This window comes from Eptatretus burgeri, chromosome 10 (assembly GCF_056783735.1).
Source record: "Eptatretus burgeri isolate ZD-2024b chromosome 10, Ebu_testis_v1, whole genome shotgun sequence".
NCBI classification, from domain to species: domain Eukaryota; kingdom Metazoa; phylum Chordata; class Myxini; order Myxiniformes; family Myxinidae; genus Eptatretus; species Eptatretus burgeri.
The window spans coordinates 104,154,911-104,174,535 of NC_140970.1; the positions used below are offsets into that span (position 1 = coordinate 104,154,911).

Below are 19,625 nucleotides of genomic sequence, written 5' to 3' on the forward strand. Positions count from 1 at the left end.
GACAAGCCAAGGAAATGGCAATCCCTCCAGGGATTTGAACCCCCTGGAAGCCTCAGAAGCCACGAGAAGCCAACTGCGGATCAATGGGAGACTGTGGCCATGCTCCGTCATGAGGTTATAAAAATCCATACAGGCAGGGGAAGCTTGGTCACTACCAGGACCACGGGGAGCTACAAGCAGAACCACAGGAAGCTCAAAGAAGCGGTTGCATGGGGCTGGTTAAAGACAGTCGCAGAAGGAGCAGTGGAGAACAGTAGCACAAAGGGTGGCGGAGAAGACGAGCTCCAGTCGGATCGTCAAAGTGCGTGTCAGGTCAGGTCAGGTCAGGTATGGGAGCATGCGCCAGAGCAGCGTGTTGCTGCGTCCAATTTCCGAGGTACTCCAGGGGCCTCCGTCTGGCCATCCCCCAGACAGGTGCCTGGCCCATCTCCATCTCCTTGAGATGCCGATCAATCTGCTGCAACCACGAAGCACATGGTCGGCCCATTGGCCTCCTCCACTCACGAGACTCCCTCACTGAGAGCATGTGGTGAGCAGGATCAGTGTCAGGAAAACGAGTCGTATGTCCGTACAGCCACAGCTGATGCTCACGGACTATGCAGGTAACAAATCTCATTTGATTCTCTCAGCAACCACTCGGACACAAATTCCGACCAGCGATAGCCAAGGATGCTCCGAAGAGATCTGGTACCAAAGGAATTAAGTCTCCGTCTCAGATCCCTGGTCAGAGTCCGAGTCTCACATCCATAGAGCAAGACTGGAAGCACCGAGGACCTAAAGACTCGGACTTTCCTCCTCCCGCACAGGTACCTGCAACTCCACACCCCATGATCCAGTGAATCCATGACTCCCCAGGCCCGACCCAGATGTCTGTTGACCTCTGACTCACAGCCAGCAGAGACATGAATATTACTGCCAAAGTAAGTGAATTTCTCCATGACCTCAACATCCTCACCACAAACAGGCACAGACAGGACAGCAGCATCCAAGATATCATTGAAAGCCTGGATCTTAGTTTTGACCCAGGAAACCCGTAATCCCAGCGGCTCTGACTCCTCATTCAGTGCTTCAAAGGCCCCATAAGGTATCCAGTGTTTCCGCAAAGATGACTGCATTATCTGCAAAATCAAGGTCAGAGATCTTGACATTCCCAAGCGATGCACCGCAGCTTGATCTCTTCGACATCCTCCCCAGAATCCAGTCCATACAAGTGCTGAAAAGTGTGGGGGCCAGTACACACCCCCACAAACTCCAGTAACAACTGGAAATAAGTCAGAGATGGTATCACCACATCTCACAGCACTCTCAGTACCAGGGTATAGTTCAGACATCAGATTGATCAACTTTGATGGCACCCCATGAAGACCAAGAATCCTGCAGAGGGCATCCCAATTCACTGAATAAAACGCTTTACAGAGTTCAACCTCGGCTGCAAGCAGCCCCTGCCAAGACTCGTCTGTGTTCGGTGAGGACCCGAAGAGCAAGGATATGGTCAATCATTGACCTCTTTGGTGTAAAGCCTGACTGCTCTCGATGCTGGTGATCAAGCAGATGGTGGCGAACCCTATCAATAATTATCTGAGTAAAGACTTTGCCCAGCACTGAGAGCAGCGTCACCCCTCGGAAGTTGTTGCAGTCTTGGCGATCACCCTTCCCTTTCCAGAGAGGGTCAACAAGGCCCCTCTTCCAGTCAGTTGGAATGATGCCTGTGTTCCAGGTGGAGCACAGAACTGCGTGCAATGACATGAGTGCAGCATTTCCACCAGCCTTGAGAAGTTCAGCATGGATGCCACAAATCCCAGGAGCTTGACCCCATTTCAGCCGGTTCACCGCAGCCTGTGTTTTCACAAACTAAGGGGGATCACAGTTAATTGGAGAGTCAGCAAAAGGGATTGCAACACCCCTGACATCCAACTCGACAGCTGGTGTATCAGCATGGTACAGCCGCTCAAAGTACCTGGTCCAGCGGGCCTTCACTTCGGACTCCTCTGTCAAGAGCCTACCATCCTACGCTCGAACTGCAGTACATCGAAGGATGGGGTTGGAGGAACGCAATGTGCGAATTCCCCTGTAAGCAGGACGAGAATCACTTGACCACCGGTGATGCTCTACCCCCTCACAGATTCCTCTCACATAGGCCTCCTTGTCCACCCTAAGTTCATGTAAAGTTTTACGCCTCAGCTCCCTGAACAGCTCAGCTCTGTCATTCAGCCTGGCTCTGCTACTCTGGTCCACGGTATCCAGTGTCCCTTGAGAGACAAAATTTTTCTTCGCCCTCCGGTGAGTTCCAAGACATCCACCGGCAACATCAAGAATGGTAGGATTGAAGGCACTCCACAACTCTTCAGAATTCCTCAAAGCACACAGACCCCCCAAATCCTCACTCAGCCTGTTTGCAAACTCCTCAGATACCCTCTCATCCTTGAACTTGCCAACATCCAGCCTTGGCTGGGATGGTACCATTCTCCAGGATTTAAGCTGCAACTTCAGAGTTGCTACAACAAGCCGGTGGTCAGTATTAAGGTACTGAGCACTCCGGTAGACCCTGTGGTTCTGGATCATCCTCCAGCGACCATCAACGAGGACATGGTCAATCTCCTTTGCCACACCACCATTGTTGGTATTCCTAGTCCAGCGATGAGCCTGTGTGCGCTGAATCCATGACCCAGCTACCCTAAGTCCATGATTTCTTGCAAAGTCAAGGAACTTAGTGCTATTTTCTTTCACAGTTCCAGACCCATGGGGACCAACACACGTCTCATAACCATCCCTATCAGTTCCAGTCGAAGCATTGAAATCCCCAATACCAGAAGAGTATCTCGCCTGGTGCACTGATCAACCACAGACTCGAGCGTGGCATGGAATGCGTCCTTCACGGTTAGATTACTAGCCTCAGTCGGAGCATAAACAGAGACCAGGGAAACGACACCCAAGGAGTGACGAATCCTTAGTCTCATAATACACTCGTTGACCAGTGTTACCTCAATTATCATTCGTGTCAGCTTATTGGACACAACCATAGCAACTCCTTGGGCATGGTAACCATCAGAGCGACCAGACCAATAGTAGGTGGAACCACCCGCCATGATCTCGCCGCAATTTGGTCTCCGAACCTCAGAGAGTGCTGCAATACCGATGTCCAAACGCTTGAGTTCAGATGATAACAGAGACAGGTGATCATCCTCTCTTAGGGATAGGACATTCCAGGAACCCACCTGAAGGGACTGCCTCAGGTTAACCCAAGGAGACCGCCATCTGGTGGACGACACCTCAGCACTCCCGCAACACTCACGACCGCAATCTGACCCTGGAAGGTTACCCCGTGATTTTCCTCTTATCCTCAAAGATTTGGGTCCCGAAGGCTTTGCTCCAATCCTGTAATCCGGTGGACTGCCCTGCGAGCGAAGGGCAGCTGCACAGGATGTACTTCCACGGAGTGGGTTTTCAGATATATTTTTTAATGCTTTTGGAATGTGTTGCGGAATGAAGGGTTTTACGGTGTCCAAAGTGCAAATCCTGCCACCAACCTCCTAATAAATAGTAACCCAACTTCAGGAGGACATCGTCAGACCCAGTTGGGCACTAGATACGGATGGCCATTGGCTCACAAGGAGCTCCTCTGCCCTTTGACCTGTTTTGTTCTTCATCATGCTGGGTGTCCATATCCAAACACCCTCCTCACCAAGAAACTTGGTGGGGGAGACGGTTTAGTCGCCGACAACCCGACCATTGAACAGGTTAGTGCAGGTTTTTTTCCATTCATTTTCCAACAAGATCGTGATCCAAAACACTCTTGCAATTTCATAAAACAGTATTTGAAGAACAGGGTTACAGCCGGGGGGTGCTCGAAGTGTTAGAATGTCCGCCCGGGAGTCCGGACGTGAGTCCAATTAAGGCCATGTGGAGTTACCTGGAAACAGAGAGGAAAAAGTGTAACCTAACTAACCTTCCAGAACTGTGGAATGTAGCACAGGATATTTGGCACAATATTCCTGTAAGAGTGCTTCAGTCGTGTCCAGGAAGCATGGGTAAAAGAGTGATGGCATTCAAGAAGGCAAATGGCAGACACAAAGTATTGACTGAATCTATAAAACGGCACTGTTCTTGTTATTTACTGAAGCAGTTTGTTTCACACACATTTGCAAAGGCTGTTAATATGCATTAATAAACACAGATGATTGTTTTCACTGAAAATTTGATGAAGTTGCACTAAAGTAGGAATATCATTGGAATAAGCCAAGCTTTTGCACAGTACTGTATCTCTCCGCAACCATTTTGTTTATCTTTCTGATGACTTCCTTATGTTATGACTTCATGTACTTTTCACCCAATGATGAATACTCTCTTCTTCCACTAATATCGATTAACTCGTCACCATCCATCCCAACCCTTCACCTGTGGCAATTTCAACTGCCATCTTGGCAGTTGGCAGGCTATTGGCTCTACACCAATGAGCCGTCTGTCTCTGGTTTATGCTTCCCCACATCAGACTCTGATTCATTAATTTATTTATCTGTGTGCAGCCTTTGGCTGCTTGGCTGCATTGTTTTGTGGTAGCGTGGCTCTGCCACTGATGCAGTATCCTCGTTACCAGTAAGCTGGTTCTCTTTTTGCCGACCTCGGGAGGATGACAGGCTGAGCCGACCCACCTGGTGTTAATTCAATGAGCCTGGTGGCATTTAATTGGACCCAGTTAAACGACAGGGGCTTGAACTCAAGAGCCAGCCACCTTAACCCTGAAGCCAACACCAGGCTTAGACTCTGTTTGAGACAAAGCATAATGTGTCAACTCCATGTTTGCCTCCAAATCTCATTTCCCGAATCCATTCTGCTTTGTCCCCACTTTACCCCCCTCATACCCATTGCCTCCTTGGCTGTCTCTTTATACTTCAGAAGGTAAAAGTTCTGTCCACCATTATCTTCAACAGCAACTCGCCCAGATGGCAGGTGTGCCCCTGTTCCAAAATCCTGCTCTTGCTTCTCATTTGTCTGCTCTTGCTTCTCATTTGTCTGCTCTTGCTTCTCATTTGTCTGCTCTTTTCTGCCTGTCCTTCTCTGACCACTTCACATCTGCCGGGAATTCAACTATTATCGCTCACATTCACAAGAAGGGTGCACAAACAAATCCCTTCAAATGTCGACCAGTGAACTTCCTTCCACTCGCAATCAAAGTTGTGGAATCCCACATTGCTGCCGACATCAAATCTTTCTTTTCAAACAGTCTGATCTCTGACCACCCACCAATTTGAATACACCCTGGTCACTACATTATGGACATGTTGCTGCTTCTCTCTCAGTAATGTTTGGAGGCCTTAAATGTCAAACAAAAGGTTAGATGTAGAACGTCTGCCTAGATGTATGTCAGGCATTTGACACAGTCTGGCATCCTGTTTTGCTTTCTGAGCTTGCTGCCTGTGGCACAAGGCTTGAGGTGGTGGGTGCAAGTACTGAGTCGTACACCTACTTATTGTTGCCAGAGGCCGATCGACATTGTGAGCAAGCTAATTGCCTTTGTCAAATTTGTCTGCAGACTTTTGTAAAGTCACATGCCTTGGGAGTCATTAGTTGTCTGCCTCATTAGGATGGCAGGGAGTTGCTTTTCATTATCTAATGACTTATACTGATCATGATAGTGACCTTTATGTGACCTTCTCTCTCTCTCTCTCTCTCTCTCTCTCTCTCTCTCTCTCTCTCTCTCTCTCTCTCTCTCTCTCTCTCTCTCTCTCTCTCTCTCGCTCTCTCTCTCTCTCTCTCTCTCTCTCTCTCTCTCTCTTTCTCTCTCTCTCTCTCTCTCTCTCTCTCTCTCTCTCTCTCTCTCTCTCTCGCTCTCGCTCTCGCTCTCGCTCTCGCTCTCTCGCTCTCCAAAAAAAATCCTGCATTTTCTTCCCCAAAAACTTCAATGCATAAACTGATAGGTAGTGGACAAAAAAAAATGAAACATGAGGGAAACTAAGGAATGGCTTTCCACACAGGTGTGGCCCATGTGTTAATTAAGAAAATAACATCCTAGCATGCTCCAAATCTCGGAAAGGTCATGTATAAAAATGTTGCACAGGCCTGGTTGCCCATAATTATGGCTAGCATGCATTACTGCAAGACGAGACACTGATGTTGTCCATAAGTCATGGCATTCTCAGTCATCGGATCTGAACCCAATCGAGCATTTATGGGATATTCTGGAACGACGCCTGAGACAGCGTTTTCCATCTCCATCAAACAGGTGCAAGTTGATTGACCTTCTCATGGAAGATTGGTGCGGCATCCCTCCTGCAGAGCTCCAGATACTGGTGGACTCTATGCCACGGTGCATACAGACCACACTGGCTGCACTTGGTGGCCCAACGCCCTATTAAGTGACTTTACATTGGTTGTTTCCATTTTTTGCCCACTACGTGTATGTTACTGCACAAAATTCATTGAAAATTTCACGCTGGGCACTGAGAGGTCCCGAGATGATTTAATCTGTGTATAATTTGGTGCTGCTCTTCATTCTTCAGTTCAGGTCAATTGGCTCAATGTCTCGAGGTCAGTCTTAGATGACTTCAGGTCTGAAATTGTATTGTTATTGAGGTCTTTGTGTATTTTGTTTTCTCACCATTTGCTGCTGGTCGTTCTTGTGGTCATGCGGTGCCTTGGTTCACCTTCCTTGATCCCTCTTTTGAGAACTTGTACGTTCATCCAGCTTCACTTTTTGACTCAAAAAGAGGTCAATACTGTTTACATGGACCACCAGGATGTCCGACTGCTGAGGAAAATAAAACGTGGAGAACCTTGTGGGTGGAGGCAATCTCTGGATTCTGGGATTTAATATGCAAGATATGCTTACCACCAATGGTCGTCATAGATGGTCGTCTCGTGTCCCTTGATTTCCTGAAAATTGAAATGCTTCTCAAGTCTACTTGCCTCATTGTTGGGGAAAATGAATAACTCCTTCAAACTGAACCTGCAAATGTCAACAGAAGAAATTCAAATTTTAAGTACAAGGTAAGGCTTGAGGTTTCCTTTTTTTGCAAGTTGTGGCGCAGTGATAACAGCTTCCTGTTGGTAACCTTCAGTGGTGGTAAAGTCAAAGTAAATAATTATTTTTGTATGCCAAATTGATCGGTTGTTGAGTCATTATTTGCTCATTGGCAGCTTGTTGCTTGATTGTCTGACAGACAGTCACACGATCCGTTTCCATCATTTGTTTTGTGGAAGGGCGGGGGGGGGGGGGGAGGGTGTGCCATTCGGCGTGAAATCCATGGAGTTGCTTTGCTCATGCGAAGCTGACCAGTTACCCATTGAATATTTTTATATCCACCTATTGTAACTATATGTTTTTTTACAATTGTCAAATGTTCATGTCTTATGCTGGACAACTTGATAATTCTCTGCTGCAAGTTGGTCTTTGTACATGTTTTTGTTTCGAGTTCTTGTTTCTCATTTGGTCTCAACAGGCCTGATTACCCTCACCGAAGGAGAGGGTATTGCATTTGGGTCTGTCTGTCTGTCTGTCTGTCTGTTTGTTTGTTTGTCCGCACAGAACTTTAGTGTTTTTCTCTGCAACCACTTGTCGGATTGAGACAATTTTCACCAAAGGTGCGACTACTCATGTAGAATGTTTTGGTCGTAATTATGATGTCATAGGTCGCGTGGTGTGGCAGCCATGTTGGAAAAAAAATTTGACCTCTATCTCTGAAATCGCACCAAGGAAAAAAATTGAAACTTGGCACACGGCAAGTACTCCTCATGGGGGCTAAGTGTGATTATTTTTTTTTTATGACGTCATAGGTGACTTCGTTATGATGCCATAATATGTAGAATGCTACATCTAATCAGTATGTAAAATTTTGAGGGTCATCTCAGGATAAAATGGTCCACAGAAAAAAATTGGACATCATGGGTCATGTGATTTGGCAGCAATATTGTTAAAAATAAAAAAAAACCTTCAAAAATCTTCTCTGAAGTTGTAGAACAGATCGAGGCAAAACTTTACACATATGATCGCCTATCCACGAGGAACAAAAGGGTCACACGTATGATGTCATAGATCACATGGTTTGGCAGCCATGTTTGATTTACCCTAAAACATTTTAAAATCTTCTCCAGAACGGCTGGACAGATCGAGGGGAAACTTCACACAAATGTTCCCCAAGCAATGGGTGGACAAGTTTCAGGAATAATTGATCGGTCACATGGTTTGGCAACCATTTTGGATTGAAGAAAAATATTAAATAATGTTTTCTCTGGAACCGTTGAATCAATCTACGTGAAACATCTCAATCATGATCAAGTGGTGATGAGGAATACATGTTTTAAATTTCAAATTGATTGGACGCATGGTCTGGCAGCCTGAATGATTTAATTTTTTGATGTTTTTTTTTTTTTCGAATAAGGCCCACTTGGTTGTGCCTGGATAGGTTTGAGGGTAGAGGAGTCGCAGGTGAAATGCGAATCCTATTCAGGTTCCTCCTGATGACATCATCTTTACTTTTTGCTTGTTTGGGTTCCTTCTGATTACTCCAATGCAGCACTGTACTTCCTGTGCACTCCTATTACTCCAATGCAGGACAATTTGGTCTTCCATTTGATTTAAATTGAATTTATTTTAATCCCATTCCAAGTTCAATTGAATAATAATAAAAAATGTCATGGGTCAGGGTCAGATGTCCGATCAAAACGGGGTTGAATCAAAGCGGGACGTCTTGGTACCTGGTCATCACTGCCAGCAGTTATAAAGTAAAGTGGCAGTTCGAGGTATGTCTCATTACTTACGTAACACATCAGTACACAAACGCCACACAAAATACACCACATACAACTACACAAACACCACACAACACAAGTCCTGGTGAGGGTCTGCAATGTCTGATTGCTCTTTTTCTTGTTTCCCTTTTTATCCTCTCCCCACCCATTTTCCATCTCTTTCTACCCTTCTTATTTTCCCCGAAACGTTGATGAAACATTGTGAACACTTTTGTATCCAACCTTGTGTTGTAACCTCGTACGTCTTGTTACCTCCACCACCGAAGGTGAAGGAGGTGATGTTTTCACCACTTTCTGTCTGTCTGTATGTTTGTTTGCTTGTGTGCAGGATATCTCAAAAAGTTGCAGACGGATTCGTATGAAACTTGGTGGACACGTTGGGTGTGTGATAAGGAAGAATTGATTCGATTTTGGTGAAGATCCGGATCCAGATCCGACTACTATAATTTTTAAAGTGATTCTTCACCATTGAGAGATGGGGCTAAAAAAAAAAATGATATATAGCATGGTATCTCAAAAAGTTGTCGATGGATTCAAACGAAACTTGGTGGACAGGTTAGGTGTGTGGCATGATATTTCAAAAATGTATTGGGCCCGATATGTTCTTGTGGATCAGGCATTGCGTGGCGGAGCTATGCGCTCTACCGAGTGCCCTTGTAGTTTTCTTTTGAGTTCGAGAGGACAGGGAAAATACAAAAAGGCAAGTGTGTGAACACAAGTGCCTATGTGTGAGCTGCGCTCAGAATCAGGACAGACTCGGTTATAATCGGGAAAGGGGAACGGGCAGATTTGGGCTGAAGGCCGTGGACCGTTCCGGTCATTCTCTGGTCGATCATCCTCATTGTACGTCCGATTTCCATCATGAGCACCATTACATAGCCCTGTATGGAGCGGCGGTGAGAAAGGATGACACATGTTTGCCTGCAAAGCCTTGAAAAGTGATCAACGACGTGACTTGCCATCAAAAGTCCGCTTTGTGAATCCAATGCCAGTGATACTAAATGGGACATTCTTCTGGGTAGTGAGATAGGGAAGGATGTTGTGTCTGGGATGACCAGATAACTAATTGCTATGGACTGATGAAGCATTTGGAAAACCTGCTCGTATGAACTCATGGTGTCATTCCCGATGAACCAAAGGATGACTGTTGCCCACTTGAGTACATTTTACATTCTGCTATCTCTATATTACTCAACATTATTGACTGCCTTCTGCATTGTTTATTATTTTGTTTATTTAAAAAAAATTTTCCTAGTAACAACTGGATATTACATTGCACCACAGCTCATGCATGAGAAAGTCCTTTCCTTTTAAAATGTGTTACGACGGATTCTGAGACTAGTGGTAAACGAGCTTGGACATCCCAGAGTTCCGCTATAACGTTTGACATGGTTTGTTCCCAAGTCTATATTATTTTTCTGCTTTCCCTCTTCTATTTCTTCTTCTTACCCTGACTTAATGCAGTGCTGTATATCTATGGAATTTTTTTCCTTCTTTGTCTCTGTTGCTATCCTCCTATCCTCCCTTCCCCTCATCTTGCTTTCTTCCTTTTGCATGTTATACTTCATGCTTACCCTGCCCTCTGTAATAAAATTATTTCAATTTTTCAACAACAAAAAAATTTCATCCTTTTATTTTTGCATATGAAGTCGATGCTCATGGAAGAGCGAGAACAAATCAAGTAGAAAACAGTTGAGAGCAAGGAAACATTAGTGTCAGAGTAGAGAGACGTAGGATGGGGAGACGAGCACAAAGTAAACAATCTGAAATGTGCCAAGAAACGGGCTGAAATAAGAGAAAGAAAAAACTGAGGATGAAACAACAATGGGACAAACAAACAAAAGTGTGATGAGGGAGAGTGGAGAAAGCACCACCATGTAAAAGGAAGTGGTGTGCTTGATGAGGTTTAATTAGGGCAGACAAGATAATTAATGTTGTTGGGGGAGGTGACTAACCATCTTTAAAGCCCTGGAGGGATTATATTGAATAGGCTGAGGAAGTTGGCTCCACAGGTAAGAGAAGAGAGGAACAAATGAGTGGAGGTAAGCAGTGAGTCTGGATTTTTGTAATTTAATCAGAAGTGGGTTACTGGCAGAATCTGTGCACCTTGTGGAAAGCTGGAGGTGTGGGGTCGCAACACGGAAAAGGCAGAGGGTGTAAAACCAGAAAAACAGCTACCCGAAGGGAAATAGCTGTTCTCAATCGAGCTGCCGATGAAGGCCTGTGATTTCATTTCCTGAAATCTCCCATTTCTTTCCCGCCACGTGTGTGACTGTTCATACTGCCTCCTCACACAAGCCGTCGTGAGTCTTCTGCTGTTTATTCCTCTCATTTCCTCCTCTCTCACCCCATTCACACCTTCCCACTGCTCTCTCCAATTTCCCTTTCCTGGATAGTGAACCAATGAAATTATTTTTATCGACCACACAGGTACAGTGTACAGCATTCTTCCTGTGAAAGCATTTCCTCCATAAACCCTCACATGCATCCAGTGATGCACCACCCAACCCATTCCATCTGGTCCACTAAAATCAGGCTTGTGCTCAAATCTCATGGATCTCTTCCTACATATTGCTACCTCATCCACAGATAGTACCGCTCTAACATCAGTTTGTTATTTTTTTAATCATAAGGTGTCCTGCACTCTCTTGTTCCTCCCGATTTTATTTTATTTTTTCGCCAGTTATCTGCGTTTCATCGAGCTGCATATTTAACATATCGATTCAACGGCCCACCGATGTAGCGCATGGAAAACCGTCCAATATGTTCACAGATTATTATCAAAACGTATGTAACGATAAAAATAGGTCGGCAAGCTGTTTTCTTCTACATCTTCCCAACCACATTTTGTATACATTTAGCCTACCCCGCGCGTGTGATGCGAAAAGTGGGTTCAGTCATTGGTTCATGTAAACTTGAACACTGTTGAAGGGAAATCACCTTCTTTGCGCTTCTCCAGTTTTGTAGTACTTGGACGTGTTAAATAAGGTGGTGTATTAAGTGTGATGTATAAGACTGCTTCAGTAGCGCTAAACTTTCGGAATACTTTTTTTTAGATCCTCGTGTAGGATCTCTAAGTCTTACTCACGTTGTTGTTCTTCATCTTCTTCTTGTGGACTTTTTTGTTTCACAGCCTACAGTTTTCATCGAAACTTCCTGAAACTTGGCATATATATGTAAAAATACCCTGCGCAGACAGTAACCATCTCCGTCCGTCTTTGAAAATTCCTCCTCGAAAAAAAGTTACGACGTCAAAATTATGACGCTAATGGAAATCGTCTCAAAAATTATCTCCGAAACTAGGCAAGCTTTTTGAATTATATTTGCGGGAATCGAACAGGGCATTAGTAGAGATGAATTACCGCACATATGATACATCACTATGACGTCATATCAATTTTTATGACGTCATTCCTATTTTTTGACATTTTTTGTTTCACAACCCAGAGTTTCCATCGGATCTTCGTGAAACTTGCCATGTATATACAGAAAGCCCACGCGCAGGCAGTAACCATCTCCGATTTTGGAAATTCTTCCTAGAAAAAAAGTTGACATCATAATATCGCCGCTAATGGAAATCGTCAATACCATTATCTCCGAAACTAGGCAAGCTGTTTGAATTTTGTTTGTGGGAATCAAGCCGGGCATTAGCACAGATAATTTATCGCAAACCTGATACATCACAATGACGTCATATTCGTTTTTATGACGTCATCATTAAGAGGACGAGGATCTTGGCTCATTTGAGCTTGTTTTAACAATCTTTAAAATCGTTATTTTATTTAAATTGCAGTAAATACTTAAACATTACTTGGGGTAACATGTTCTATAAACTCTCTAGTTTCTACATTTGTTACTTAAATGAGAAATGTCCGTGTGTCACGCTTTATTCTCAACGTTTCTTTCTGCCGTTAGAATAATAACGGTACCGTTGTAAAGCCAATAATCGATTTACTTGGTTGGAAAGCTAATACTGGTAATGATCAGTTGAAGTTTGGGTTACGTTCCTGGAAAACACGACTTAAACTGATCAGCTCTTTCCCATGTAAATTAACAAATACAGGAGATCCCTTCCAGCACTCCCACACTCCATGTGTAAAGTCTTAATAAATTACAAATTTTACAATTTAATGAGGAATAATAATACCAAATAATTGAGGAAAGTAAGTGCAACATATATTTACACACAAATAAAACTTACTCATCCCTTGTCCCTAAATGTGTGGACTTCAAGCATCGGAGGTCTCCGACCGATCTCTCGATCCAGGCCACCGCCGACAAACCAGGCATCATCTGTTTAACGGAATCCTTCGTCCCACAGGATGTCTCTGACTCCTTCGTGTCACTCCCTGGCTATTAAATTTTTAAAAATTTATTTAAACAAAAACCGTTTGTCTCACACTTGACGTGCTGCGGCAAGGCTGATGAGGGCTTTTCTCTGTAATTAATAATTGATTATTTTCTCCATATTCTCATAATATATTCTATGTCAACAACTTTCGACGACTTAAACTGAAAACATCCCCTATTTGCCAACGACGTTAAAACGATAGGATTTAAACGGATACGACTTAAAACTAATCATAACATGTAATCGATTTACTTGGACCAACAATTTGTGTCCGGTATAAATAAACGATACCTGTTTTGAAAGCCCCTCTTTCTGAGATTGAAGAAGAAGAAATGGGAATGGGAGCTTTATCCAGCAGTTCCAATTGTAATACGGATGATTCTACAACAGCAGGAAGCCTTTCGAAGGACACAGAAGGAGCACAAAAATAATAACATGTAGTAATACTTATCAAAGAAATAGAAAAATTAAAGTGCATGGAAGGAGCAAGCACAACAATAATAATAATGATAACAACAACAGCAACCCCAACCACCACTGCAACAACAACATGTTATAAAAGATCCTTTTCCCATGTTTCACTTCATTTTAAATCCTCATTGAGATTCACAGATTGTTCACAGAGGAATCTCATGAGACACTTATGGAATACGGAGACTGCAGCAATGTCATTGGTGATTGTCAGAAATAATGATATAACTCATACGGGGTGTCTCTCTTCCCTTCCTCCTTCATGATAGCACACAAATGTATGCCAGGTTGCCTGAACCCTGTTTCCGTTGAATGGATTGCATTTCATCCTGCTTCATGAACAAATAATTCCCCAGTGTAAAGTGCCCAATGCTCAAGCACTGTCCGGAATCCTTGATAGCTGCATAGCTGCATCGGTGACAGCTGCATACTTACCTTAGAACTATCTAATTTGGGTTTGATTCCTCACCTGACTATAAACTGTCCTACAGGTGCTTTGTGGGGCAGGATGTTGCTCTAATGAGTGCACCATCCATCAGATTGGACGTTAAACTGGGATCCCATCTGTAAGCGTAAGTTGGTGGCTGTTAAAGATTTCACAGTATCTCGTAAAGAGTAGGCCATTGTGTGCTGACACCTGAGCCAAATTCCAAATTCTTCCCCTCACTGGCCTGTGTTGCTACACAAAGTTCAACCCCACGATGTGCCATTGGTCCATGGCATGGTTTGAAACATGGCCAGGATATGACGACGACATTTATCCTCTTGGATTGGCAAAAATGCTATTTTTACCCTCGCCAGAGAAGACGGTATTATGTTTGTTTGTTTGTCTGTCTGTTTGTTTGTTTGTCCGCACAAAACTTTTGTGATTTTCTCCGCAACAGCTTATCGGATTGAGGTGAAAATTTTCACCACAGGAGCCACAACTCGTGTGGAATGTTTGAATGATAATTATGACGTCATAGGTCACGTGGTGTGGCAGCCGTATTGGGGAAAAAAAACTTTGGACCTCCATCTCTGAAACCGCACCAAGGAAAAAATTTAAACTTGGCACATGGCAAGTACTTCCCATGGGGAATGAGTGTGATTTTTTTTATGACATCATAGGTGCCTTCATGATGACATCATAATTGCATATTTAGAACGCTACATCCGATCAGTGTGGAAAATTTTTGAGTGTCATCAAGGGACAAATTGGTGCACAGAAAAAATAATTGATGCCATCGGTCACATGATTCGACAGCCATATTGTTTAAAAAACAATTTTTTTAAAACCTTGAAAAATCTTCTCTGAAATGGCTGAACAGATCAAGGCGAAACTTTACGCAAATGACTGCCGATCCATGAGGAACAAAAGGTTCACACATACAACGTCATTGGTCACATGATTTGGCAGCCATGTTGGATTTACCTGAGAACCTATAAAAAAAATCTTCTCCATAACGGCTGGACAGATCGATGGGAAACTTTACACAAATGTTCCCCAAGCCTTGGGAAAACCAGGGTATTCACGAATAATTGATGTCACATGGTCTGGCAGCCATATTGGATTGAGCGAAAATGTTAAAAAAATATATTTTTTAATTATCTCTTGAACCGCTTCAGCAATCGATGTGAAACTTCACATTTATGATCGAGTGGTGATTGTGAATACGTTTTAAATTTAAACCTGATCGGATGCATGGTGTGGTAGCCAGAGTTATTTAATTCATTGAATCTGCGTTCTTTTTTGAATTTGTTTAAAAAAAAATCCGGTTCACTTGGCTGCGCCTGGATGGGTTTGAGGTTAGAGGAATAGTAGCTGAAACCCAAATTCTGTCCAGGTTCCTCCTGATGACTTCATCTTTCCTTTTTTGCTTGTTAATTTTGTAACACATCAGTACACAAACACCACACAAAACAAGTCCTGGTGAGGGTCTGCAATCTCTGATTACTCTTTATCTTGTTTTATTTGTTTCTTCTGAGTGCCTGCCAAATTAAAATTCTGGCTATATTCACCATTTCACTCAGAGCATTCTTTTAACTTTGGATTTGAATCCAAACTATCTCATAATCTCAGACATGCGAGTTGCTTGGGCTGATGTCCATTCTGTTTGTCAACCGACATAAATGTAGTCAAAACAGCCTTTGTGACATGGGTGGGTTTCGGGGAGGGGTGAGGGATGGGATGCTTCTGCCTTATTCATCCTGAAAGGTATTCTGCTGAAAACCTACCATCATCATTCTCTTTTCTGACTTGTCGGTCGTCAAACCCAAAGCCTTGTATGAAAACTAACTTGTTCAAACTTTCAATGCAGTCGTTCTGCTTTTCATTTAATTTGGTCCTGATCCTGAGGTTATTTCTACGCGTATCTCTGCAGTTATGGACTCCAGTATCACGCTGTGGCAGTTCCTGCTGCAGCTCCTTCTTGACCAGAAACATGAGCGTCTTATCCGCTGGACGTCCACTGATGGTGAGTTCAAGCTTTACGATGCTGAGGAGGTGGCCCGTCTTTGGGGTCTGCGCAAGAACAAGACCAACATGAATTATGACAAACTCAGCCGTGCTCTACGTTATTACTATGAGAAGGTGTGTTCTTACTCCACCAATCTGTGTTAAGATGGGTTTTTGGGTAGTTTTTTTGTTGCGTCATTTTTACTCATTAATTTTCAAAAGTTTCTCTTGAATTCTTTGACCAATAGTTTATATCCTCACTCCCATCCTGATGTGAGGATTTTTGTTGCCATCTGAAAACTTAAACATTTTGTTTCTTGCACTCCTATTTCCTCCTCAGAATATCATCAAAAAGGTGAATGGGCAGAAGTTTGTGTACAAGTTTGTTTCATTCCCGGACAGTGTTAAGCTTGAAGGCGGTACGCTGAGTCCTGCTGACACTGAACGTCTCGCCACGCTGCTCATGGATGGCTCGGGAAAGTCTGTCGGAGCTGGAGCCACGATGTTATCGGTATCCGCAGCCGGGGCGGCGGTTGCCGGTTCAGTTGGTGAACCACCTGCAAAGCGTTCCACGTCAAAGCCAGCAAGTGCTGCAGCTGACTACAAAAACTCAGGCCTCTACTCCACTTTCACCATCTATTCATTGCCACTGGGGATCAGTTTTTCAAAGCCAAACACAAGTTCTTCCACAAATAAGCCAACAACTAATTTATCTGCCATCACAACTGGTGAACCCGAGGTTTCTGTGCTAAGTGTCGGTAGAGGAAATGAAGTTGCCACAGCATCCACAGTGATTGCAACTGGCAGCAGTGGTGGTTGCCAAGTAACAGCATCAACCTCTGCGCCGAACTTTATGGAAACCACAGAGGCTCCTGCTATTACTTCATCCACTGTATTGGAAGTACTAGATTGCCCGGTGCTTGCTGATGTGGCTGAGGGCGTAACAAGTCCTCCCACGACTGCTGTTGCCACTGCATTGCCAGATGATGGAATGCCGCTGCTTGTTATCACAGAACCACCACCTGTTGTGGTGAAAGAAGAAGAAGAAGAGGTACAAAATGAAAGTGTTTCAAAAGGGACTACAGAAAAGGCAACCACACCGGTATCCCCACCTGCTTATGGTGATGTACCAAAAATAAAGCGGCAGCCACCCGTTCTCACAATCACCACCATCCCTGGTGACAAGGCATCACTGCCCACGGCACTGAACAGCCCACTACTACTACCTTTTACGAGTGGCCCCCTTACGCCCTTCCTCTCTCAGGTGTGGTCATGCAATAGTATTTGTATCTCACCACATTGTCGCCTTTTTCGGAGTCGTAAATTACCCTGTTGCCCCATTTTCACAATTGGTTTCCTCCATGTTCTAATAAGTAATTTCAAGGTATTTTATGCAATTTGTAATTGAAAGCATTTCAACGTCCATAACCCAGTTATTGCCCATCATTTGTAGTGCTCGAGGGTTCCTGAATATATTTCCTAACTTGTGATTCTTTTCTTCTAATTCTTCTATTTCATTTACATTCCTCCTTGCCATTTTCCTCTCCCCCCCCCAAACCCTCACCTTTACCCCTCCCCTCCCCCTGTTATTATTCCTACTCCCATATGTTCGACTTGACCTCTCTCTCTCCCCTTCACCCTCTTTATCTCCTCTCCCTTGATCTAGACCAAGCCAACCTTTTGTGATTTTGTAAGGGTTAGTCAGAGCGATGCCATTGCAGGAGCTGAAATTGTTAACTGAACCTCTTGTACAACCCTGTTTTCAGATCTCCTTTATTGCCTTTTCTGACTATTTGTCGGAGAATGGTTGCTGCCAACATAATTGCTGTGGAGGATCTGTGAGATGTGGCAACATCGATTTATTCGGAATAAGCTCCGTCGGTATGGATCCCCCCCACCCCCCCCCCGATATCGATATATCGGTGGGCTCGTACCGGTATATCGATATCAACAGTTTTTTTTTTTTGTCTTTCTTTTTTAAACACAGGTTCCAAACCATTCCGTATTCATATATGATGGTATTGGTGATTGGCATAGGCCAATATCGGGAATTTTTTGGTAATCGGCATCAGCCGATTGGAGTCAGTGTGAGTGCCGATTACCAATTACAGTACCGTACTGAGCTGCATACAACCCAAAACCCTTGAGTCAATTTCAATAAACAAATGAAAAAGCACACCAAATCAAGCAAATGCCACTAATCTTTTTTTTTAAAACCTCAAATGGTAGTTGATCCGCCGTGAACAAGAGCAGTTAACATTTCGGGCTTAACCCTTCGTCAGAACAAAGAAAGAAGATCTCCAAGCCCTTCAGACAGAGTTTAAAAAAATATTCCCTCACTTCTTGGTGTACATGATGCACAATCAGGACGAGGTTCCTTATTATTTGCCAAGTTCAGATCCAAAGTACTGCTAAACGGCAGGTTAGTGTTCCGATTCGTGTTCAAAATGTAGCATTTAATTTAAATCGAGTTGTTCCTCGATCATAAACTGACATCTGTATCCAGACAGACAGACAGACAGAGTGAATAAATTGCTTAACCCCGCTTTTTTATTCGTGCGTGGAGGTTAAAAGAAGGGGTGGAAGAAGAATCCAGCATTGATATTATGCCTCAGTGTTGCAGGAGGCACCAGGTCCGATAAGTGGGATTTTCACTGATATATTGAATAACTCACTGGAGACGGGTCAGATACCAGAGCATTGGGACGAAGCAAATGTAACACCAGTATTCAAAATGGTATCAAGGGAAGGAAGAGTAGGAGGAGTAGGAGGAGTAGGAGGAGATTGGGACCATACTCTCGGCAGAGCGTTGGTGCTGCATAAGCAATCACCTTGGCTATTGAGCACAATCCTGGACCGGCCGCCACTCCGACACAGGATACCAGCATGCTGGCACTCATTTTGCCAACCTCGGAAGGATGACAGACCGAGTTAACCCCACCTGGTATTAATTCAACAGCTGAGGGAGATTTGAACTCGGGACCCTCGGATCCAAAGCCTGCCACCCAAACCATTAAGCCAACACCGGGCATATCGATGGAAGCATTGGAGAATTATTCACCTCAATGTTGTAGCATATGTCCTCGCTGAGGTATTGGGCCACAAGGTGAGTCTTGAAATTGTGCCCAAAAAATGGGTTTCATTCTGAACTCCAGGGACTACTTTTTGTACACCGTTTTTGATAGCGAACAACATGGCCAAACAAAAGTTTCACTCTGAAATCCTTCCAGTTATATCACGTAAGGAGGTCAAAGTCGGTTACGTGGAGCCAAAAAGTGCTCTATTTTTAGCCTTGATGCCAACTTCACGAAGCTGCGTTTTCCATTTGAAATATAATTTGGGGGCAATCAGAAAATTGTCAAACATCCAAAAAATGATAACTCGAGAATGGAAGAAGCTTCCAATGTCAAATTACACCACGTGATTCAGGAGGGTGGTGGCTAGCGCTGATTAGATTTTGGTCAAAATCGGTCAAAGGTCAAGGTCACAGTGAGGTCAAACATCCAAAACATTCGATTTTTGATGGTTTGGTACAGAATCATCGTAGAAACTTCTGGTTTGCGTCGCTAGCTTCTCAAGAGACAGCTTTTATTAGACAAGGTCAGAGGTCAAGTTGACGATTTC

General features: G+C 43.9%; 1 protein-coding gene across 4 annotated transcripts in view; it reads left to right on the forward strand.

The window, feature by feature from the left end:
- The window catches only part of LOC147019349 (ETS domain-containing protein Elk-3-like), a 53,469-nt gene that overhangs the window by 17,510 nt on the left and 16,334 nt on the right, over positions 1–19,625 (forward strand). For 3 of the 4 annotated variants that reach the window (XM_085899775.1, XM_085899777.1, XM_085899776.1), the window contains 2 exons: positions 15,928–16,136; positions 16,342–17,265. In XM_085899775.1, the coding sequence (XP_085755901.1) occupies positions 15,930–16,136; positions 16,342–17,265 (1,131 nt within the window). In that variant the 5' untranslated portion in view covers positions 15,928–15,929. Of the gene's footprint in view, positions 1–15,927; positions 16,137–16,341; positions 17,266–17,767; positions 17,883–19,625 lie in introns of all 4 variants that reach the window. The other variant, XR_015062752.1, reaches the window with a different exon arrangement.